The sequence below is a fragment of the Pholcus phalangioides genome, unplaced genomic scaffold, assembly GCF_987345545.1.
Source record: "Pholcus phalangioides strain wild (caught in Gottingen) unplaced genomic scaffold, Ppha-v1.0 ptg000004l_1, whole genome shotgun sequence".
Lineage (NCBI taxonomy): Eukaryota > Metazoa > Arthropoda > Arachnida > Araneae > Pholcidae > Pholcus > Pholcus phalangioides.
The window spans coordinates 14,375,969-14,402,363 of NW_028301597.1; the positions used below are offsets into that span (position 1 = coordinate 14,375,969).

The 26,395-nt window shown below is 36.3% G+C and overlaps 1 protein-coding gene across 1 annotated transcript; it reads right to left on the reverse strand.

The window, feature by feature from the left end:
• Positions 1-1,172: 1,172 nt before the first annotated feature.
• LOC149086583 (polyadenylate-binding protein 4-like) lies at positions 1,173-26,310 on the reverse strand. Its single transcript, XM_089230948.1, has 10 exons — positions 25,812-26,310; positions 23,402-23,595; positions 21,118-21,236; positions 18,166-18,325; positions 17,838-17,912; positions 16,986-17,219; positions 15,104-15,310; positions 13,471-13,630; positions 11,601-12,148; positions 1,173-1,654 (listed from the first exon to the last, which is right to left on the reverse strand). Exons 1-10 carry the CDS (start codon positions 26,002-26,004, stop codon positions 1,577-1,579), a joined length of 1,968 nt encoding a protein of 655 aa, XP_089087074.1. The 5' UTR covers positions 26,005-26,310; the 3' UTR covers positions 1,173-1,576.
• Positions 26,311-26,395: the final 85 nt, after the last annotated feature.

Consider the following 26,395-nt stretch of genomic DNA (forward strand, 5'->3'; position numbering starts at 1 on the left):
TCACAAAAATTAGATCTGGTTGAAACTTTCGATTAATTTGCCTAATAGGGCCTCAGAAAAATCACTTGACCTGGGGGCCCGTCAACGATCCTAGCGCAGGCAACGTTGGGGGAAGTGTGTATCACTTTCTGTTTTTAATGTAAGCTTCCCCAATATTCTGAAACACTATACTCAAATTTTCCGCGACTTTACTCTGTGGTGATGGTTATCAATTTAAATTATCGGAGAACTTGAAATGCGAATCCAACTAATTCAACAATCCAATCCAAAAAACTGTAAAATACATACGATAGAATTATTCGATTTCAGAATACGCATTAGAGAGGAGAGAGAGCATGGTTTTAAAGAACTGATGATTAAACCCATTTTCCACCACTTCAGTTTATAATAAAATTTCAGTTTTATGTGAATATCATGAGGGGGTGGGGGCCTTAGGAGAAAAAAAAGCCTCACAAAAATGAGATATGGTTGAAATTTTCGAAAATTTGTTTGGTAGGGCCTCAGAAAAATCACTTGGTTCGGGGCCCCACGATGCCCTGTGCACGGCTCTGGCCCAGAGACATTTAGATTAACAGAAATTGAGAAATTTCTGTATTTTCTTTCAATATTTTAATTCATTGAGAAAAATAATTTTAATTTTTGGTTGTCTTGGGCAGGGCCGTCCTTAGAGCGTCATGCGCCCCCAGGCCAAGTGATTTTTCTGAGATACCACCTGGCAAATTCTCGAAAAATTTTAACTGGATCTTATTTTTGTGAGGCCCCGGACCGTTCCCAGGTGGGCCCATGCGTTAAGACGGCAATGGTCTTGGGGCAGACACGGTACCCCTATACCCCCTCCTGCATAGGTTTGTTACATTTCACTGTGGTAAAACTCTTACCACTACTGCAAAAGTAGGTTGAAGAACGGGTCATCACTGAAATCGAATAGATTCAAAACAAAAAAAACGGGACACTACTTCAAAAAAGGACGCATGGTCAGTGGAAAATATATGTAAATATCGTGGCCTGTATAGAGAAATGTCTCGCATACTTTGAGCAACACCTATCATTTTTGACTTCCGGCGTCCGTCTTGCACAATAAATTGAATAAGCGTATTTAAAAATTGAATTAGCATATTTAAAATTGTGGAATCAATCATATACTAAAGTCACTTTAACGAAACAAGTTTAAAAAAAAGGTATAATTCTTTATTGAGCAGAAAAGAAAACCCAAAGCAAAGAAAGAGATAACACCCAGAAAATAAAACTTAAATGTTACATTCTCGAGCTCGAATGCATAAAGTATATAATATATATATATATATATATATATATATATATATATATATATATATATATATGCATATATATGTTTCAATATCATTTAGAGATACAGGATTTTTCTATTTTGCAATTTTTTTCGCATTTTGTTTTTTTTTCTTTCAAACATTTCACGTGGGTTGTTTTTTTTCATTTGAATTTTTCAACTTTTTTTTGTCCTTTTTCAAACTATATTGATGATAAAAAAAAAACTAAAATTTGAAAATTTCTTTTCCCAACTTAGCATTTCTGACGTTACATATATCTAGATGACACACTATTCTTTTTTCATAGCTCCAGCAGCTAGGGTCTCTTTCGCATGGTGAGCCTGAAGTACAGCAACAGCTTCCTCAACCTGAGCAAATTGAAATAAATGAAAAATATAAGAATTGACAAACAATGTGTGTTCACGTGTGACATGTATACAAGGGCTGGACAAATTTACATGAACAGTCCAGCATGTAACTTAAAAAAATACGTGCCCCAAAAACATTGCTTAGTTTTCCCCTTTGAGCAAATTTTCTTTTTAAGCATTCAAAACGAATGTGCTGCTATGGATGAAAATATGCAAATAGTATTGAAAATTCAGAGCATTGCACTACATCGAAAAAAGTTTCAATCAAATTATTCCTTTGATGAAACACTAAGATTTTCTACAATACTAAGAAATTCCCTACATCAGTGTTTCTCAACCACCGGGCCGCGAGAGATTCATCTTTGGATTATTTTAATTGTTTATTTGCTATGCAAAGTTTTCCTGAACGCAATAACTGCATTATTTCAGGAACGTCTTTTTTTCATAAGCAATACATAATTCAAATCTGTCCACAGAATTCATTACATCCGAATATAAACAAGTGAACGATTTCCGCTGCGACAAGCAGGAATAGTCGGGGGGGGGGGGGGGCGCTTTGTTCAACTCTAAACGCATGTTTACACGCACCGTTTTGGGGAAAAGAGGGAGTGTCTGCGATAAGATGGTGTCGTGTAGACGGAAAAAATCGAAGGTCAAGTGGTTCAAGGTCGCGTCAAAAAAATCTGGTGACCGAACAATAGTTTTCCCGTGAAATCCTACGATAAAAGGGTGCGTGTAGACGCGTTTCCGTTTTGTCGTCAGTTTTTTCCCTCCTCGCACCCTTTTTTATGGAATGAATTTTCGTGTACAGTCGATCCCGGCTACAACGTTCCCATTTATAACGTTTTCCCGCTTGATGCAACTAATTTTGGGGGGTCTAAGTAATTCTAATTGAGATTTCCCGTTAAAAGCGTTTTCCCGCTTACAACGTTTCCTCATGGCGGTTTTTTGAAAAACGTTATAAGCGGGATCCACTGTATTTTATTTTAATTTCCTGAATTTATTTTTCCCAGTCAGACCTATCTATAACGATCGCGGTTTTAATGACAATTTTTCTATAACAACAATTCTTGGCGGAATGACTAATTCCCACACAGAAGAATTTTCATGAACGTTGCTTACAACGTCGAAGAAATTCAACGCCCTCGGTTACAACGATTCATTTTTTTGTCACTCTTTCTTTTGTTTTTATGGCATGTCTTTTTAAGAAAATTCTCAATTTTTCCCAATTTTCGATAATTCTACCTACAATCGGTTATGTTTTTAGCAAAAATTGGTGATGCCTCGTATTTATGATCCCAATTCACCGTACTGTTCTAGATCAATTATGGTCAATGAACACTTTATTTACATTATATTTGATTTCATCTGATTACATTTTTGATCCAAAAAATAAGTACGTCAGCCTCGCTTGTAATGACTAGAGCCCGGAAGTTTAGGCACTAAAGATGGTCGAAATAGGCAGGCAAAAAGGCACTAAAAATGAATAAAATAGGCACAAAAAAAAGACAATTTTAATGAAAAAAAAAAAACTACAAATAATTAAAAATTAAGGTATTAAGGGCCCAAAAAATAGCTGAAAAATCGATTGTACTTAATCCGTCTATTATTTTAATTACAATGTATAATAACTGCATTATTATTTAAGTTAAATGGATTTCAAGTCAAAAATAAAATGTTACTAGACCGTCAGGATTAGGCCAATTCCAGGGCCACGATTACCAGACGCGGGATCTGTAGGATAATAATCTATGGAGCTATCTCGAGTTGCGAATGATTCTCGTTTATTTGTCGTATCATTTTGAATAATCATTATCATTTCTATAGTTGAAACATGGCTATCGTGTTCTATTTTTGTAAAAAGAAAAAAATATTTTTATATTACTACGTATACAAGACTACTTCAAGCGTGGGGCCCTGCATGACCGCATCTGTCACACACCCATGAGGGGGAACTCTAGTCAATTTAATTGATTTTAAATGTGCATGTTCAATAAATAACCATGGTTGTTTGCAGTGCATTTATGGTGCAAAAAATAAAGCCAAACAACATGGGCCCCAGAGCTCTGTTTGCTCCTATTCTGCCTTCCATAAGCCATGTTGCCAATTCAAGACCCTTTCGGACAATCATCGGTCCACTATACACATACAACGCAGTCGAATGCCTGAGCGAGACATATCATATGAAGCCTGTGAGGAGAAACAAATTTCTAACTTTACTCCGCTTTTCTAACACGGACTGCGTTCATCTGAAACAAAATCATTCACGGCTAATATCATCCAGTCAAAGCAAAATTAATACATGCCAACACCAATCTCCCAGATCACTTAGTTGCGTCTAAATGGGGCTGGGGAAGGGGGCTTTCTGACGATAAGTAATACTGAGATTTGTGAAATTTTAAAAAGAGAGATTTTTTTTTTTAAGTTTTCAATGCCCGTAATATTCAAGTTTTACAGATTATGCCTCTGAAATTCACTAATAAACTTAAAACTGGTAAAATAGGCATTTATGGCACAATAATTTCAAAAAAGGCATTTTTACCGGAAAAGTTTAAAAATAAGTAAAAAAAAAAACATTTATGTGGCATTTTGCCTGAACTTCCGGGCTCTACTAAGGACGAATAGTTTGTACCAAAAAAATTTCGCAGAATCTTCGATATCATTTTAACCGTGTTTGGCTGTATAAATAAAGTACTTTTTTTAATTATAACTTTGCGATCTGCAATTGCTGAACTGGTCAAAAACATTTTTTGATCAGTATTGGCACCTAAAACTTTTTTTATGTAGATACGGAATTTCGGGCTGAGGGTAGTACGAAATGTTTTGCAAGCCGTAATCCATTTTGCTTATCGAGAAACTTCTGAAAGTGGTATTTTAACTCAAGTAGAGAGTTACGGCAGTCTCTCGATAATTCAAGGAGGATCGGACAGAGGCCACCTCGGATTAAGTAAACAATTACGAAGAAAACAGTCAAACTTTTTGCACATCTCTCGGCGACCCCCGAAAGTTGAAATGGTCTGCGCCCATTCAAAGGAGTCTATAAAATCCACGTATCAGAAGACATATTTCAGGGCATCTTTTACCTTTTACCGACCTCAGTTGTACGTATTTTTCTTGCCCTGCGCATAGGCGGATATAGACTTGGAAGTCTGGGGGGGAAGGGGCATGATGATAATGTCAATTCATATATACGCATATACATTATATCTGTCGACTTCAATTTTGACGCTGGGGGGGGGGGGGGGGGGTTTGCATCTGACCCAGGCGTACCGCCACCCATGGCAGTGCGCCAACATTTTTTTGTTGGGTAACTTTTGTTTTTTGTGAATAGTGTTTCTTTTTTTTTATTTTGATTTTATATTATGTTCCCTCCACTTCATAGATTCTTTAATATAGTAAATTATGTCTCTGACCTGCGATTTCTTTTATTTTTCTTCCTGCTCTTCTGCAACTGATATAATTGGCAAAGAGTGAATAGCAAGAGTGCCTCTTCCATTGTGGACATCCATCAACAGTCACAAGCTGGATCGCAAGATAAAACGGTTGAAAAATCGTTGCGTGTAGACACCCCCCAAAAAATGACACGATTTTCAGACTGGTTTGGTCCCCCCCAGAACGTACAATAAAACTGTGCGTGTAAACCGGCCTTTAGGCCGGGACATGATTCCTAACCTGGGACCTAAGCACCCTTATTCCAGATGTTATTGAATGGCTTTTAAAGATGTTGCTATTGTCGTTTGAAAAATATTATCTAGAACATGAGGACCCAAGGGAAAAATAAATGTGGATCATGAATCCTTTTCTTGAATACAAAACAGCACCCCCTTTCTTATCAAGAAACCCTTGAGATAATTGAATTGTCATCTGACAAAGAATTGGAAAGTGCTCGTAATTCTACTAGCCTAGCAAAATTCTGGATAAAAGTAAAAAACGAATTCCCAAATTTGCATGAGGCAGTGATGAGACTTATTCTTTGTTTTTTCTACTATGACAGTGCTCATAGTAGAGCACTGCTCTACTTACTGTTCGTGCTCTTCTTTTGAGCACGAACGATGCTGCAGAATGGGCCAAACAGAAAAGTCGGCGGTGGCAGAGCATGCGCTATACGACAACCACAGTGTACAGTTCAGCAAAACACAGGTAATAGCTAATGTTGACCACTTCTTCCCACGAATCTACAGAGAGGCTATTGAAATATACAAGCACAAAAACAGCTATAATAGAAGAGAAGAAACTTTGAAATTGAGCAGATCCTGGACACCAGCTCTCAGAAGAACAAGAACCTTCCCCTTCAAGGTCCAGCAACAGAATGATGACAACAGCCAATCAGATAACTCCACATCTCTCGGCCAATCAGGTTCTACCAGCATAACAACTGTTTACAATACGCTGCCAGCCATAGAATCAACTGACCAATCGCAAAACAATAGTGTAGTTCAAGCCACTTATGTGCATAAATACAACCTGAGACTCCGGAAAACTTGACTTTTTCATAGACCTTCTTGGTCAGTACGTATGCCGACAGTCGTCCCCAAAACGGATGGGAATCGGCTCCAAATTCAATTCTGGTCTGGTCTGTAAAACTTGACTTTGATCCAGTTTATCAATTCTCCTGATGATGCCAACCACTAGTGTTGGGGAAACGTTGAGAACAAACTCAAACGGACGACGGTCTTCGAACCCGAAAAAACAATTTTTATCAAATGAGCATATTGATTGCATTTGTCAAGTTTCGTAAAAGAATTTTCATAAAACTTTTATAATGTGAGTAAAGAAATTTCTCTTTTCATAATATTTTCCCCCACACATTCAAAACAAATGCTTTACCATCTACTAATGAAAATACTTACTGAAGAATTTAATACAGTGGAACTTTGGCAGAACAAATTAAGCTCATTAACCGATGTGCTCATTATACGAATCGCTCGTTATTCAAATCAAACTTGATCATAGGAAATAATGGAACATTTTGTAATTCGTTCCACAATTATTCATTCATATGAAAATTAGAGATGGGAAAAAATTATTCGGCCCTTTTATCGAATATTGATTAGGTATTCGGACAAATATCTATGTAAATCTTAGCACAACAGGCTAATTAAGAAGTTATGTTAATTGAAATTTTTCACATAAATCAACAATTTACAGATTATATTTTATTGTGTGGTGCATACCTATCCCTTTCTGTGCAAGACGTTATGACAGGAAGAATTTCTAGGAAAAGTAAAACATGAAGAGGAAAATAAAATCCTACTGCAATAATGTGGAAGTGAGCATGAAGTACAAATTCACTAACTGAAGGATATACCTAGAGAAAAAACGTATTGAGCTACTGAAAGGGACAAAGAACATCTGGTAGGGGTGGGGGGAAGCAAGTCCTACATTTTATGATGCATTATTACTTGAGTAAAAATAATGGTTCACATTTTCGTAATTAGATGAAAAAAATTTTTTTATTCTCTATAATACCTCGGCTAACGAATGCTTTGGCTTACAAATTCTCCAGCTAATTAAGATTTTTTGTGATTTTTCTGCTTTGGCTAACGAATACAGATTCAGCTAATGAACCTATTTGTGACGATATGTATGCACGCACTAACATAAAATATTTGCATCGTGAGTTGAATTTTTGCACCAATTGTGTCATCAGAATTACTGTCAATAGGGCCCAGTTAACTCATGTGTCCCCCTCAGAATCTTTTTTTTCCTTTCAGATGTGCCTAAGCTTCTCTTTCTGAAATTCTTTGAACCATTTCATATGAAATGAAAGGTTCAGCCAAAATAGAAAGTGTATTGAAATAAAAAAAGGTAACTTATGTTTTCAGAGCATGCATTGCATTCAGTGCGAGACTCATCAAGCTGAACAGTCTAAAAGAAATTCTTTTCCATCTGCACGTAACAGACACAGAAAGAAGTTGACCAAATCACAAATGGATGGGGACACTTGAACTTGATTGGGTTGTGTCAACACCAGCTTTAGTGGATTAAAGCTGGTGTTGGTTGCGTTACATGAAGGAAAATAAAAAGATCAGCATCTCTTATCTCCCTGTATATTTTCATTTATACAATTTTGAAGCTGTTCATTTTAGCCTTCAATCAGTTTTTATAGCATCCCTCAGCGTAGCACTAAGAAAATGAATCACAGTGCATATTTCACAGTCAGCAGCATTCTTAATCTGCGGAGGCATTTTAAATACTCACAAACTTAAACATGGGTGAATGTTTTCGTAATGGCATCTGTAGTTTGCCAACAGATGTAGGTACACAGAGCGCATATGCTGAATGCTGACCACAGTGCTGCAGGATTTCAAAACAGTACTTACTTAAAAACATGCTTCGCAGATACAAATAAATTTCAATATAATATTGCTTTAACAAAACTCGCCTGACTAAGGTTCATACTTTTTAAAAGTAACAAAAACATATTCAAGGGCACTCAAATTTGAATCACAGTCAGTAAAAATAGATTTTTTTTTTCAAAAACTCAAATTAAATTTTTTCTAAAATCTATAATCAACATTTACTCATTTATATTTTAAAGCATGAAATTCTGATTTTGACATGCACACAATATCTAGTTTTAAAGGTCTTTTTAAAAAAACCAGCTGTAGCTTAACAAATGGCATCTAATTATTTAATGTGTGAAATTTATACTCCATAAAAAATCAGAAATCACCAAGTCATACATGCAATAAACATTCATTAATAGGCCAAAATATTTTGAAGCAACATCCCACGTGCAGTGTTTTACTGCCTCCTTTTAACACTCTGATGGTAGTGCTGGATCAGAGAGAGATACGCTTGTATTTTGTTGATATATGCTTGCACTTTGTTCTGCCTCCACAATGAGTTTGGCGGTGTTAAAGCCTCCACCACTTTTATAACAGTTGGTGGAGTTGCATACATCTAATTTATTCTATCACCTTTTCCAGAATATGATAAGTATTTGTGATTGCATGATCAATTTTTCATCATGTATCTCAGATACCATGCTATCATTGATGTTACTCCAGAGGTGCCACCATCGGATGTGAAATGTTAAGCACAGAAATACCTTAAATACACGTGGCTACAAATCCTGCAACTTGTTGTTGCTCGGCTCAATTTCGTCTCTACTGAACAAAGTTTAGGCTGAAGGCAGTGTTATCCAAAAACATAATTTGGAAGTATAATTTCACTCCTCTTCAAAATTTTAAAGGGCATTTTTTAAAAAATAGTTTTTTTTATCGTAAGAAAAAATAAAAAAAGCTTAAAATTTGGAATATTTTCACTCCTCGATGAAATTCGGAGTAAAATTGAATTTTAATTTGTGAATCATGCATCCAGTTGCCCGCTAGAGAACACTGGAGAGAGGGGACAAAAAAACTGATGAAATTCCCTTCCCCCAAGGAATTTTCAAAGAGTACAAATCCTGCTGACTATTTATAGAGAATCTGCAAAAATTAGATTAGGTAGCACACATAGTGAGGCGACCAAGAGGCACGAGAATGTAAAATAGGGATTAGCAACGAAAACAGTTGTATTGTTTTGTTATACACTGCATACACAAGGAGCGAGACAAAAGAGAGAAAAGACAACTTTACAAGATAAACGACTTGAACAAGTTTGTTTTTGTCTCTATCTGCTGATTGGTTCCCCCCCCTTTTTTCCTCTTAAAAAAAATTCTGTGTGACCATCACCCCTTACTTTTCAGAACCCCTCTAGTAATTTTCTCTATCCTCCTGCCTATGTGCAAATATCCCATCCTCCACCCCTATGCATTTTTTCTTCTTCCTAGTCGCAGGGGTGCAAGTGCCCCTCATCAAAAAAGTTTTCCCAAAAAAATGGTTGAGAAACAAATAATTCTAAATAAATTTCCTTCACAAATTAAAATCCATTTAAATTTTTTCTGAATTATCTTATCTCTGTCACTACTAAAACATGCATTACTGAAATGACGAATAAAAATTATTAGACTTTTTTCAAATTAAGCAACATGCATACTAAAAACCTAGGCAGCAAGAATCTCTCTGCTTGAACACCAAAATCTTATTCATCCTGATATAGCAAAAAAAAATTGCGTGCAGAATATAATAAGGGTTTCTGTGAAAAAAAAATTAGCTTCTCACAGAATTTAAAAGGAATTAAATTTAAAAGCAAAATGCAAAATGCAAAAAAAAAAAAAAAAAAAAAAAAAAACCAAAAAAATATAAATAAAAAAATACCTTATTTACTTAAACAATTTTTCAACCTAATATAGCATGTTAATAGATTACGAATCTCGAGTCGCTATCAGAAGTTCAGCATCTCAATGACAATTTTTTTTCAAATTTTTCATGCCCTTCAACATAAGATTTTGTATGTCTTATTCCATTAAAGCATTGGGTGGGCAGATTTTTCCATGTTCGAACAGGCTTTTATTTCTTTGTTAACAATGAACTCTCTTCCACTGTCTGCGTTACCATGTGGTAAAAATAAAAAAGCCTTCACCAAAACTGACAAAATTTTGAACTTTGGGTTGCTTTCAAGGTTACAAAGTTTGAATATGTATGCCCAATATCTATCTATTCTCTTTACTGATTTCACTTCTTGTAATTCTTTGCATTGTAGTGCAACACATTCATCACACATAATAGATAGTTCTGTTGGTGATACAATGTTAAGCAACATCCCAGCAATACTTGAGGGAGTGCGAAAAACAAGAAAGGGTGCAAACGTTTCATTCTCGCCAACAACATGTTTTGGAAAGGAAGGACATTAATATAAAAAAGGTATCTCACAGAAGTTATGTAAAATGGGCATGTTCCTAGTGCAAACTCCTTCCTTTGACTATTGTTAAGCGCATGCCCCTCCCCCACCAATGCAGTAGCGGACAGTGCGGCCATATTGGCGCCACTCTAGGAGGGGTGCCAAATGGAATTGAAAGGGTGAAAAAAGCTTTGTTGACCTAAAAAAAGTTGTCAGTAGCACCAAAAATAGATTCCGCATGGGTAGAAATTTTTTTCCTCGAACCGCTCCTGTTCACCAAATCCGGATTTTTACAATGTGAAATTGTCACGATCGGCAACCGCTGACGATAACCACACGACCGCATAGTGGCTAGATGACAAAACTATGAATATTTTTTGAAATGATGAATATTATATCTATCTCCGCCTATGCGCATAATGGCTAGATGACAAAACTGTGAATATTTTAGCTGGAGTTTTTACAGATCCCATTTTTTCCCAACGATCTTTGAAAAATGTCGGTAATTTAAACGAGTAAACCAATCCCCCTTTTCGATACATGCCGTCTTTGAATGCAGGTTGGCAGTCGCAAAATTACCGTTATTTTCGGTATATAACCCACAGGAGAGAAAATGGTCTCCGAAATCTTAAAATTCGGCATATTCATTGAGGGACTTTGATAGCCCGACGGTTAACCAATAATAGTATAGGACTTTATACTTCAAGGTAGTAGAACTACTTCCCAAGGTCAAGAGATAACGCATTGTGGTAGATGATGGGAAGTGAAAAAAATTGGAGTTTCTCACTCCATATATTTTTTCCGTGTCTCGGAAAAAACGAGTCCGAACTCCTTTGAAGCGTGAACAAAATTTTCACGCTTCTTTTTCCCAAATTCCGGTTATCTGACGCTCTACAGTGCATTAGTGGTACCTCCGCGAACCACAAACAAGAATTGGCTCAATTGCGCAGGGATTCGGCACCTTGTAGCAAGAGAACTGTTTCGGCACAGTTTGGCGCAGCTCTTGCACCCCTGTAGTCACCATTCTCGTACCTCTTCATCCCAGTGTGTGTGGGGGGGGGGGGGGGCCTTACTCAACAGGCAGCTTATCATAGTAATCTAAGTATTCTAAAAGTTCAATGATTGATATCTTTGAGTAATTGTGATCATGTATGCTGAAAGAAATTGAAAATTAGATGTCATGATGAAGGATACCATACAATTTCGTAAATGAACTTGCCTTGGCTTTGAGGGACTCGTGATGTTCCAACATATGTAGCAATTCTGAATTATCAATTTCCAACAGCATGCCTGTGATCTTTCCAGCCAAGTCGGGGTACCAATGATGAATGATAGGGAACAAACGCTCCCCTAGCATTTGCTTCTGCTCCTGGGCATTAGCATCAGCAAGCATTGATGCAGTGAGTGGCTCTTGCCCCTGAATGTGCACAGCTTGTTGCGCAACAGCCTGCTGCACAGCTGCTTGCTGAACTGTTACAGCTTGAGGAGGATTTCTCATATTAGCATTGAATTTGAAAGCTGCAGGGCGAGCTTGAGCAACAGTGCCAGCAGGAATACCAGCAGGTCGAGCTGGTGTGACAGCAGTAGGCCCAAGTGCTGCAACGCGACCTCCAGCAGATGCAGAAGCTGCTGCGGCAGTTGCCTGCTGTCCGGTAATTGGTCGGGCACTCATACTTGCAGCTCGCATGCTTGCATTCTGGGAAGCAGCGACTGTTGGTCGTGCTGCTGCTGCCCTACCAAATGGACCAGACTGCATGGCCTGGAATGCTAAATTGGAGGGAAAAAGAAAAAGAGTAATTATAAATTCATGTAAATCAAATCACTCGGAAAAGTTCAATTTATTTTACAAAATCCCTAAAGTAATCCCCAAATTAAGTTGGGGAACAATCATGATTTTTTGTGATCATGCTACCTCCACATAATTTATTTATTCATCAAAGGATTACTCAATTGCACACAAAATATTAGTCTTGTTTTTGCTGTTCCTTAAATATGCAGGTGCTTCAGGCTTTTTTTTTTTATACAAAAGTGACTACTGCTACCAGACATACCAACATTGGCTTAAAGCTTGTCAGTCGTGATGAAAGTTCAGCTTTGCTTACCATTGGGGGGTTTGTGGGGGGGGGGGGGGAGGAGGAGGAGGAGGAGAGAAGGGGTCCCTCCTAGGACAACATAATCGTAGTACAATAAAAAATAATCACCCAAAAACTTATTTATTTTTTAAATTTTAATTCAAAGTTCATTAGATATAGCACCTCAGTGGCACTAGAACCTAGACGGCTCAGGCCACGAGTCCCCCACCTCTCCCGAAGCAACGTTCCGAGGTCGCAGAGTTCCTTAATAATTCATGAATATTCAATACACTCCCCATCTGCACTTATGGGCCACATATAGACGCCTAGCAACCTTAGATCCCCAATCCCCATTTTCTTCGAATCAGAGCTCTCACGTTACCTACGACGAAACATTCTTTCCAACACAAGTTCCGTGAGCTCGAACCATGCACTATGCAAATGAAGCTGGGTCCGGGCCAGCCATGCTGAACCATTCAAAGACCCATTTTTAGCCCACAGTGTGGGGCAATTTGAACAGAAAACTGGTTTTTGCATGTTTGGGCAAGTAGAGCGGCAGGTTTAGAGGCGGCTTTACAGATTGCCTACCGCACACAGACAAAACAGATCAGCTCCAAGTTTGTCTTCTCTCAAACTCTCTCACATTACGTATATACATTAGTTCAGTAGCCTCCACCTTTGATGCTGGGGGAGGGGCGCATGCCCATGCATATAGATCAATGAATAGCAGTAAAGATCAATGAAATTTTATAAAAACAATAAGTAAAACACAAGACCCAATTTTTTTCCGTAGTATTGAGTGTCTCCCATAACTCTGTAGTTCATTGTGACTGCCCGTAGAAACTACGGACAATCTGTAGCAGTTGGCAACTGTGTACTACTAAACCACATATGCACCCTGTAAACATTTCTCTGAGAAATCTTTTCAATTGAAAATGACTAAATAAAGGCTTGGAGGTTCAACCATTGATTAAAATTACAAAATTCACAATTGGTTTTACATAAAATTTTGATTACCTGGAGCAGGTTGCGCTGCTGGTCTTAAAGGTGGTTGTGCCCATCTAGGTGTAGTTGGACGAAGTTGGGCCATTTGCGGTGGGAAATAACCTCGCTGGGCTTGAGGCATAGTTGGTACAAAATATCCAGCATTAGTCGGATTGAACATCTGTCCAATATGCTGAAGAAAAAAGATACGCGTCAGATTATATTTAACAATTATGATGAAGGAAGCTATTTTTATATAATCACCTTCATTCTAAGATACAGAACCGTTTTCTTTAATGCATATACACTTAAATTTCTTTAAAAGTTGTGCAATTCAGCCCTGTTGGTTTAAATTTCTTACTTTCAAACTTTAATATTGTGGACTACAAACTTCAATATATCCATCTTCTTGACAAGAAGAGAAACGGGGACAGAATATTCTCTCAAAGGACTACTATTATAAATTACTAGAGAATATATTTTCATTAAAAATAATTATTCTCAAGTTATTTATTATAATACATGTTAATAACACATATTCTTGATAATACTCTCTGGAAAGATTTCGTAACTGAAGAATATTCGCATTGAGGGGAATATTCTCTGGAAGGACTATTATTAATAACTTCGGAATAATTCTTATTATTTTGTATAAGAATATTCCCCAGAAATTTATGAAAGTAGTCCTTCCAGAGAATATTCTCAACGATATTATATGTAACTATATTATAAATAACCTAAGAATATTTTCATCAATAACTTATAAGAATATTCTCAACTTATTTATAATAGTAATTATATAAATATATAATATAAAATAAAAATATATAATAAATAAACCAGAGAATATTCACAAATATTCTCCTCGATGAGAATATTCTCAAAAAGATTATTCTTGAGAATTTTACATCTCTAATCAAAACAATCTCTGGAATCCTGGCTAGGCACGGATTCAAAAGGTGGATTATCATCTCTCCCAGAAGTCAAATTATATGGCAAAAAATGGTCTGTGTAAAATATGAGACGATCTAATGAACCTGCACAATAAATCGACCCTCCCAACACATTAACCACTGGGGGCACCTCCATACTTAGCTGGAAGTAACAGCTTATATATGAAAATCATAATACCAGATCTCATATAGTGCAGTGCCTCTGCCTCCATTATAGTCATGAAGACCCAGGTCATGCCCACATAGACCCAAGGGTTAAGATGGCCCTAGTTCTATGGACAGATTTGACAGATTCTGAAAGTAGTAATATTTTTCAACCATGTTTCACTTTTAAAGCTATTTTTCTCTTCACAGCTCTCCATTACTCCCTTCACCACCTGTCGTGGTTCACCTTTCTTCTGATTTTCTCTCTTGGTTCCACTAGAATATCCCAGGACTGCAAGGGAACCATATGGCCCTAGGTTGAGAATCACTGGTTTAGAGGATTGAGTTGAAGGGGGGGGGGACAAAAATTGAAGGAAGAAATTTAAACAAAATAATTTTTTTCAATCACTTATAGGCACTGGAGAATCATTTGTTTAAAAGGACTGCAATGATTTTTCAAGGACTTTTAAGACTTGAAAATAAATTTTTTTTCCAAGGACTGAACGAACCTTGAATTATAAAGAATGCTTCATTGATTCAATATTCAGCAAGCAATTTCAATAACCCACCTGCATACGCATTCCTGCCATTCTTTGCATATACTGTGATGCAAGATGAGCTTTACGATCTTCCTTACGCTGAGCAAGAGCAACATATAATGGTTTAGATACTACTATACGACCATTCATTTCTGTTACTGCCTTTGTAGCTTCCTCTGGTGCACTGAAGCAAACAAATCCAAATCCCTTTGATCGACCATTGCCATCACTCATGACCTGTAATAAAAAATTATATTTTTGCATTGTTTTTAAACATTTTGCTTGCTTATGTTCATATGAATTTAGATATCCAGTTCACGAATAAAATGATAAATGTGTCTACATTATGAAAATCACAACTGCGTGGATTTAAAAATAGCTATTTCATAATTTGCAGCAAACTTTAAGAGAATAATTAATGTAATTTTGCTCTACATAACTTATTGAATTTTAATAAATTTGTTTAATCAGGGTTCATACCCATTTTCGTAAAAAAATTTCCCCGACTTTTCCAGGTTCTCCAGTCAAATTTTCAAAAAATTCCAGGTTTTTTTTTAAAATCAAAAAATTGATATAAATTAATAAAAATTTAGAAAAAATGAATTATATTATAAAATTATTTATATTAATTATAAAATAAATAATTTTAATTACAATATCATAATGACATCATAATTGTAGATTTTTTTACACGCATTTATGCTTTTCAAATACACCTGATGGAGAAGAAAAATGGAACACAATTAAGAAATGAAAGATTTCCCTTTTCGGCAATTTCAATGCCCACAAGATTTAAACCTTTACAGTTGTTTCCTTTGTGACATAATTATCAAAGATGTAGTTGGTTTCACTGCATCAAAATTCTTTACAGTTGGTTTCACTGCATCAAAATTCTTTACAGTTGGCTTGCACTCGCGTAAGCGCTAAAACCGAGAAGCTACACAATCGGGGGTTGTTCACTGAACTCTGATTTCACATGCTTGGCATAGTTCTGGATAACTTATCTGCCCATGTTGCGAGTTTTACCGCAAAGCTGCCACCATGCTTTATACGGGTCATTTTTGACTGCTTCGATCCAATCAGCCTACTGACGATCCTCTCAGACAAGTTTTCTTACAACATATTGTTTTTCAAATAAAAATACCCACGTGGAAAATCAAAACATACCCGTGCGTCATCTGTCCCCCTTCCTAACTGAAGTCAACTTACGAAATTATCGCAACTGAGCTTTGTACCCATGGCTTTCTACGATGCGTAGTTATGATGTTTTTGGGGAAGCACTAGAAAAGTTACGATAAAGTCGTAGCAATACGCTTTTCCAAGCGGACTTACGAAATCCTCGTTCCTCCTTGGCAGTATTTAACGTTTTTTGCGCTATATCGCAATATTTTACGGATTATCAATATTTACGATGTTATCGGAATTCCCTTTTTCATCCCGATGGATTTTTTTTTCCTTATTATTCTTTTTGATCAATCTTTTTTCCCGATCAGACGACAATCGTGACGATTTTCCAGGTCGTTGTCTGAAATTTCCAGGTTTTAAAGCAAAAATGGGCCATTTTCCCTGACCCGTACGAACCCTGTTAATGCAAAGAGGACTCTCAATAATCCAGCAGTTCAATTATCCCATGTTTTCAAGTGCATTTTCTTTAAAAATAAAACAAAAAAACATGCCACTACATGTCTGTATGTATAAGTTCATGTCATTTTAACGGGATTTTTCAATTAACTTCCAGCAATCTGGCACACACTGGTCTGAGATGTGCCAGATCAGCGAGAGTCTACTGTACGATGTAAACTGCATATTGAATTGGTTTGGAAAAACTTTTAAAATTAGAAAATTGAGATGTTTGTAAATTGAATTCTCTCGCACACATCTGATATTAAATAAAGGAAATGAGGTGTTTCACCTTAGCACTAGTGATTGTTCCATATGGAGCAAATTCTTTTCTCAACCTATCATCATCGATTGCATCATCTAAGTTCTTCACATAAAGATTTATTCCTTGGTAACGATTTAGGCGTTCAATTTTCTGCAGTTCAAAACGACGCTTCAATTCAGCAAGCCTTTCAGACTTTTTCTGAGCTCTCCCAACGTACAAAGTTCTTCCATTCACTTCTTTTCCATTCAAATCATCTACAGCCTATGATGGGAATTAAAATTCATTCAATAATTTAAAAAAAGGTCTGATTATCACAACATTACAAACAAGAAATATTACCACACTTATTGAGCAAGATCTCAAGGTAGGTTGAAGTTGACATAGCTTATCAATTTGATCATAAAATACTCCATGCAGAGCTTGACAAAGGCAAGGTTACCCTGGCAACTAAAACATTGGTATTCTGAATGGGATTGCTAAATTGAGATACAAGGATGATAAAATTTTCTGATTTCATGACAGCATCTTTCAATCGGGGATAGGGTCATTAAGCCCTGGAGAAATATAGAACGCATTATCAAGTTTCACTTGACAGAAACCATGCTTGAATCCCAAGAAATATATATATGGCTGGCAATTAATTTTTTTTTCTATCTGTCAAGCCCTGCTGAACTGTTCTTATTGAAACCCACAAATGTATAAATGATAGAAGCTTGCTGAAATTCATGCAAATGTTTTGCTTAATAAAATAATTTTTCTCGATCACAAGAATACACCAGCATTAAAAATTAGAATGATTTTCATGTGAACAAAAAACATGAAATTATTTTACACTTGTAAAGAAAAATACAATTATGAAATACATAAAACAACATTAACCTTTTCAGCAGCTTCTGGATCCTCAAAGCTAACAAAACCAAAACCTTTGGATTTACCGCAGTCATCAGACATCACCTGAAGTGACAAAAATTCCAATACATATAATTTTTTAAATTAGATTGTTGTGCTTATATTTACACATATGCTCGGCTGAATACGTAAGCATTATTATTACTCATACTCAAATTTTTTTTTTGTTGCTTCTACTTTGTCTCAATGAGGTTCAACTGTAACAATACCTTTCCTGCACATATTATATTAGCATTGAAAATAACATTATAGATAAAACTACCTCACTAGATCTAAATATTTAAAAATTTAGAGATACCTTGGCACTTGTTATTTTGCCATATTTTTCAAACATTTCTTTCAGCTTATCATCATCCAGCTCATCACCAAAATTTTTGATGTACACATTCATAAACAGACGAGCTTTTTCTCCAAGCATCTTTTCACGTTCTTTACGTGGGATGAATTTACCTACATACCTATATAATGAAAATTGAAAAAAAATTTATAAGGGACTGGAATGTTTATTCATATTGAATCAAAATACACATCTAACTCGGCCCAGGGTCCCAAAGCAGAATGTTTTGCATTCAGATGTGCCAACTTTTGGAATCCAGAAATATGGAGATTCTCCCGAGGGGGAGGGCCTCCGGCACTTATAGGCTCGATCAAAAAAAATTTTTTTTAAAAATCGATTAAGAAAAAGTTTCATTCCCCCCCAAAGGTTCTGCGTTGCCCCTGAGCAGAATATAATTCCATATCAGTCTTTCCATGCAGAATAGAGAAATCACATCTACGTACTGTTCATAAAACATAAGTGTTTCCTTTTGTGGATGCTATCAGTGCTTGATAATCTTGGGCATATGAACTCTTAAAAGCAGTTTTATATTTTCTTTCTGAAGACATATTTAATCAGAGGAAACAAAAAACTTCAAAACACGCAGCTGCTGAAAAAAAAAAAAACTTGTGTTTACAGCATGGCTGTTAATGGAATACAATAACAATTGTACAGGAATTTCAGCAACCAAGGGTATCCCACTGATAAATGATTGCCGAAAAATACTACGTAAACCAATTTGTGTGGCCGCAATTTTTGCCGCTGTGGTGGTCGAGTGGTTATAGTGCCGGACTCGTGATGCGAGGATCCGGGTTCGAACCCCACAGCGGTGGTCGGCTGAAGTTGGTTTTCTGTGGTTCCCAACTTCAAGGCGCAAATGCGAGCCGATCTCCCCGTTAAAAAGTCTCGCCACAGAGAGCAACAGTCCTACAACGGTAAATAATTCAACCATAACACTTCACTCATAGTTAGAAAAACTGGGGGCAGATGACAGCACTACACATAACAAGCATTACACCGAAACAAACTTTACGTCAGGTTGCACTACACGTACACGCACATTCCCGCATGTACCGATTTGTTGGGGGGTTCCGCGGGGGGGGGGGGGGGGGGGGTGCATGTGTGGTGTAGCAGTAGTAGGTAGGGCCTCCAAAAAATGCCTCGGGGATCCATGATGTTCTTAAGTCAGCCACCTCGTTGGGCAATTTGCCTGTTGTGGCGTTGTATTTGTATTTGTGTCTTTGCCAGTTGCGGTCACCAAGACTTTTTTATAGCTGCTCAATGAAAATGGCTACGGCTGTTTTCCCTAACAACGACGGTGGTCATCGACGGCATGACAACGCGAAAGCTCGCAGAAAATCTAATTTTCTGCTGAAATCCAGAGAGCAGGAGGAAGGGTGAAAAATCCAGAGTTGGCAAGTCTGTGCATTGTTCTGCAATGATCCCTCAACTGACTGGAAATATTCTGTGGAAACAATTCCCATAATAGTGTTTCCTACACTTTTCTTAGAATTAATCCAGATTATTTTACAGTAGCATTAATTGCTCTGTTCAACTGCTTCAGGTACCCAGGGTTTGCTAAGTTCTGGAATGAAATTACCATATTTACTGTTCTGCCATAAACCCCCTCCTTATAACTATATATGCAAAAATAATATGTATAAAAATAGTTATAACCAAATAAAAAATTATGAAATCACAAATAATGTTTTTGTGAACAGTTATACGACTGATATTTTATTATACAACTTTCAGCATTAAGTCATCACCTTGATGAAATAGCTATCTACCTTTAAACAACTTTAGAATACGGCTGTACAGAAAAAAAAAAAATGTTAGAAAACTATAATTTTAACTGTATATTTTTTGCAATTAGGACTACAAACTCATTTTGGAGCAATGTCATGAAATGAATAATAAATACCGTAAGTACTAAAAGGGAAAATGTAGGGAAATCACATTTTTGTAGCCAGTAGGGGCATTCACACATTTGTGACTTCTTTACATACTCTTTTGAACCACAAGAATACCGGGTACTTTTCACGTTTATAATATAAAAGCATTGCTGATTTGACACTTTAACATGGAAAACAGTTTGAATTTTTTTTGGTACTTATAGCACATTTACCATTTTTACCCTTCAAATATTCTTAAACAAAATTCTCTGAAAGAACCATTGGCAAGCTTGTGCCTTATCCTATTTGCATAGGTGCCAATTCACAGCTTATTCAGCGTGATGGCACATTCCGCAAAAAAAACACAAAACAACAACACAGGGACTTTGTTTTTAATTTCAACGGGTAACCATATATAAAAATTCTGTTTTTCCGGGACAGATTTTTTACTGTCCAGATTTTTTAGCAATAATTGGCCAATATGCATGTTTTTGGCATCATATTTGACGACAATACAGATTTTTTTACACTTGAAATCCTGATTCCCCATATTTTCCCTGAGATACCAGAGTCAGTTTGAAATTGTAAGGACTGGAAGAATATTTTCTTGAGGGATTTTTTATTCAAGCAAAGCACAATTTGAGGACTTACGGATTTTTCTATGAGGATATGAGAAATCAAAAGAATCTGATTTCTGACCGGAAGATTTCAATAAGGCTGAAAAATTGGAAAGCTTCTGGGTATATCAGAAAAATTGGCACCTATATATTTGGGAATCTGATAAATAAGTGTGACATAGGGTTTTAAATTAGTCTATTTACTGCTTAGTTATACAGAAACTTGAACAGTTCGAGCACAATTTGCAATAAAAACTTTATTCGAATAAAACTAAACCTGTTAGAAAGATTACAAACCCCTTTTCTTCTAATAGTGTATTTTGCCCCATCTCTCTTGTTAAATATGTATTATGTTAGAGTATTTTTTCCGTGATTTTCAAGAAGAAAAAAAGGCCATTGCATAAATACAAACAAATACTCACACTTTCCTTCCATTGAGTAACATGCCATTTACTTTTTGTATGGCATTATTAGCAGCTTCTTCAGTCTCAAAATGTACGAAGCCATACCTTTTTGAACTATTCTCATCATCAGTTGCAACCTAAAAAAAAACCAAACAATTCAATCACCCACGAAATCACCCAGAAACTTTATATATAAATATTTTCTGTTTGTCTTTATTCATAAACAACATTATAGAAGTATGGTAAGGTCACAATATCTGAAAAAGTGGACCATCGCATCTTTCTAGATACAGTGAAGAACAAACAGCTTTTGCACACAATGTGACAACCTTTTGTGAATATACAAAAGCATGGGTGAACAAAATTAGACCTGATGGACAAATTTTTCCTATTTGAGACTTTCACTGGGCTTGCAATAAAATTTAAAATATGACATAGGATGCAAATTTAAATCTAATGCTGTATGCATGAGACATATGATTAGGTGAACTTTGAACATTAACTGAGGGCCTGACCAACTTTCTCTAGCCACTATGCTGACCCAGGATTTGTTAAACCCTGAAGGAGATGATATTTTTATGTCGATTGCAAGGCTACTGGATTACTCACTACTGACCCATTTTTGTATATGAGCAACTTCAGGAGTTGATGATGCTCGGCACTAGAGTGAGTCAAACTTCCATCCACAATGACCTTGCAGCCAAAAAAAGTGATAACTTCACCAATGTTGCTAATTTTTATACACATCTCATTTCTCTAGGACTATAACAGTTCCTGTATTTTCAGAGACAATGAATGAATGCCAGAACTTTGCCACTGGACTTATCCCATTGCCGAGATCTCTTCCAGCCCAGCTTTGTGACAGACTCTTTCAAAGAGGCAAAAAACAAATATTAAATGTCCAGCTCTTAAGTGGTTGGCAGCTTGCTGGATGTCCTAAAGCCTAAAACTTTTCACTTTGGTTTGGAAAATATACTTGAAAGACAATTAGTGACATCTTGTCTAACTGCGAGAAGGGGAACCATACCCCATATTACTCATTTTCGGTTTGATCTCACAACATGGACTTTGGACATTCCTGCAATGAGCTTTACTGACAATCATGCATGCGTGCTATGACTTTTGTATGATACATTTCTTTCTGTTGTTAACTGTGTATTTGTACCAAATTTCATTAAAATCTGTCTACTAGTTTTTCAGAAATTCGACATAATGTGATAATTCTCTTAATTTTGCACACGAGTGTACGACTCCGGATAGAGCATTTGTTGTGACCAACTTGGTAGAATGCACAACTGCCAGTACAAAGGTTGATAGTCAAATTGCGCTTGTAACTTTGGTATTTTTTCTCCTCCCTTACTTTTTATCAATTTTTTTTGAATGATTTCGGCCTTATTTCTCACTTATACTTCATTTTTCTGGGATTCATTGCAATTCATTTTTGTTGTGCCTTCACATATCTCGCAAAATTCTATTGATTATCCCATAATGCTGCATAAAAGGTCAATGTCATAAGTTACAATTTTGGTGCAATTGCACGTGTTCTTTGTCTGCCATCTCAAATCAATTTATAAATATAGTCGAATCTGGTTTTAACAAATACTGCTATAGCAAAAATCTTGTTTTAATGAAAACCTTTCTAATCTCCCAGATAAGTTTACACAGAAACTTCAAAAACCTGGAATTCCTTTACAATGAAATTTAATTATAACAAATAATTCCTCCAGTCTCTTGGAGTTTGTTATAATAGTATTCGACTGTATGTCACATCCATATTTGTTATAGGAATCTTTTTCTTAACGACCTTATTGGGCATTTTGCCTCTTGTGGCCTTGTATTTGGAACATAAAAATAGATGCAACGTTGGTGCAGGCCATACAAAATTAGGGGTTGTAAGCAGTAAATTGTGCAGCAATAGGTCTGAATGTTTGTTTTTTATATCAGGGCTTGACAAATCACAAAAAAATCTAAAAGCCAGAAAAAAAATTTTAGGAGCCCTTTTTTTAAAAAAGTATAATTACAGGTTCAAAAAAACATTTCTTTCAACTTTTCCAGGACATAGTGCTTTCCCCCCCCCCCCCATGTTGATAAATACACTGGTACGAATTCCAAAAATTTTGTGTCGTCCTGTTTCCAATTTAGTGACCACATATGGGAAATTTTAGGTGCCAATCAAGTCGCCATGGCAACCCGAAACTTGTCCAGCCCTGCTTTATTCCACATACTCTTTTGCCCCCTCTAGTTCTGGCCTTGTGCTGACACATACATCAATATAAAGCAATGCGCAGTTAGGTCTACCTACCTTGCAAGACAGAATGTTACCAAATGCTGAGAAAGTATCATACATGGCCTTGTTATCAATGCTCTTATCCAAGTTCTTGATAAAGATGTTTCCGACACCAGATTTACGCAAAGATGGATCACGCTGGGACCACATTATACGAATGGGACGACCCTTGATATTGTCAAAATTCATGGTGTCCAGGGCTCTCTCAGCTGAAAAGAAATTAGCTCATTAATGTTTGAATGTTAATTTCTGAAAATCACGGTTGAAAGTGACTGAAATAATTCAATATCAAAACTATTTATCAATTAGACAACAAATAGACAGCACATTGTCAAAATTTGATCGTGCACAGTAAATGTCATAACCTGGATTTCTTAATAGGGATGGGGCGAATTGCGATTTGGCAGAATATTCAGCTGTTTTGGCAGAATACCGAATATTCAGCAGCCGAATATCAATTTTCCTAAAATTCATCACTATTATAAATAAAATTACAGTCTTTAATTGAAAATAAAATTATTGCAGGGGTGGGAAGTGACTAAGTCCATTTTGGAGCAGCAAAATTCAGGATTCGGAGCAGTTTTGGAGCAGCAAAATATAGGAATCAGAGCAGATATTTATAAATTGGAGCAGTGAAATTAACAAGAATATTTTCGTTAACCCTCACCCCTTTTCAAAATAAAACTGCACTGTCTTTTGTTATCAAACATCTTTTCGTCAGCTTGATTTTTGTTTTTGGTGTTTTAGGCTTTTGACACCGTGTTTGAAAGAGCGGCTGTCATAAAACTTTTTGCACCCGTCTATTTAAGATGATTTTTACTTACTGAGGGCGCTATTTGCTGCCTTGAACAGCACTTCTTGAAATGAGCTAAAAAAAATTTATAAGTTTTTAATTTCTTTATACTTGGAAAGAAATTGTTGCAAAATGGGAGAGAATTTCGGAAGAACCAACTTGATGTTTGGCGATTCAGCACACATTATCTGGCGGGATTGGCGATCTGACACTCGTTATTTGACGAGATTGGCGATTTAACGCTCATTATTCTGCAAAGTTTCTCAACTAACATTCGTAATTCGGCGGACATGCGCTTTTTACTCCCGGAATGAAAATTTTTTTCACAAAACATCAGGATTTAACACAATGACGATCGACTATAGTAATTTCTGCTGCTTCCAGTGGCGACTTTTTTTTTTTAAACGTAAACACACGCATTTGTACTTTGAGGTGCTGATAGTTTAAGTATAGTGGAATAAAACACGCTCTTCTCGGAAAGAATCGTTTCGTGGCTAGCAGGAACAAAAATTTTTTGGCGTCCTTTCCGAAATTCCGGGCATACTGAAGCAAAATTTGCTATTTGGCACAGAAAAATACGAAAATACGCTATTGGAGCAAGATGGCGCAAGATATTCGTTTTGGCGCAGAGTTCCCACCCCTGTTATAGGTAATTTCAAATTATTGATATGTAATTTCAATTACGCAATTTATAATTTAAATGAATATTAAAAAACTGGCAACAAAGATTTTTATTGCTATGATACTGACAATCAAATTTAAGGAAATATATGAAACTATATTATAGGCCTATATATAATTAAACTATATTCTATATGTGATATATATAAAACTAAGATATTTTAATATTACAGTGATACCTCAGCTAATGAAGATAATTCATTCCAGAATCACATTCATTAGCCGAAACATGATCCCCAATAGGTTTTTGTGGAAAATCTTTTGATTTATTCCAGCTTCTGCCCAAAATGTAAAGATAAGTTTTTTAAAACACCAAGCGGTGCTATAAAAAAAGACAAAAACCAATAAAGGCTAAAATGAACAGATGTTTCTTGTTGGAGTATCCAATTTTTAACCTTTATCTCAAATTCAGTCTTTGTTTGAGATTGTTTTTGTCGTTCCTCGACAAGCCTTCCGGAAACACAGCTCCATTTCACTGTTAGGGACTTCTTATCACGCGTTTGGGCATTTTTCTTGCCAAAGGAAAAAAATTAGGCAAAAGGGATTATGCAATAGCTGTTCCTGTATCTTTGTTTGTCTTGTACTAGTGTTTATCCCAATGAAGGTACCCTTCTAAAGGCATTTAGTTTAATTAATATGCCTATAACTTCGCAATGCTTAAAAGTGAATGCTATTTGAACTTTTAGCAAATTTTGTTGCTGTAACCATAACCTTGAGAGCTACTTTCTCTTTCTCATTTCATTCTGGTGCAGATACCCTGCAACACCTGTATCTCGAATTTCTATCACATTCATTGAGTTTTGCGGCCACTAGATGATCGTTTGCCCACAGTTACTTGATGACCACCCTGTTATGATGAACGGAAATGCATGAATATTTATTTGGAAATGTGTAACAAGATCACATCAGCGAAATAGTTATGAAACTATGTCGAAGATGATGAAAACTTACCATCACCAGGCTGCTGGAAGTTGACGTAGGCGTAACCCAAGGATCGACGAGTGACCATGTCCCTGCAAACTCGGATGGAAAGGACTGGTCCAGCTGTTGAGAATTTCTCGAACAGCATGGCCTCAGTGACATCAGCGTGAAGATCCCCGACATAAAGTGAAGCGATTGGGTAATTGGGACCACTTGGATTCATTCTGTTGCTCGATTAATTAATTTTCTTGACGATTAAAACGAGATTCTTACGATTTTTCACCGTTTTCGGAAATTTGGCTGCTCCTAGGCATGTAACGTATGTCACCCTCGAAGTTTTCTTCCACACTTTTAATATTTTTGAGAACTTTTTAAGAGATTTTTCGATTTTTTTTGTCTTTTTTTTACGTATTTTTTTAATTTTTTTTGGCGCTAAATAGCGTTACTTTGTCCTTTATATTTAAAAAAAATTATTTTACCATCCCACGTGAAACGTATACCGTTTCCCCTGATGAAGAGAAAGAACGGTGAACTCCACAAACCTGACCACATCATTTTATTCCTACGCGATAAAAACAATCATTTGTTTTCAATTCTTTTTACGCTGGAAATAG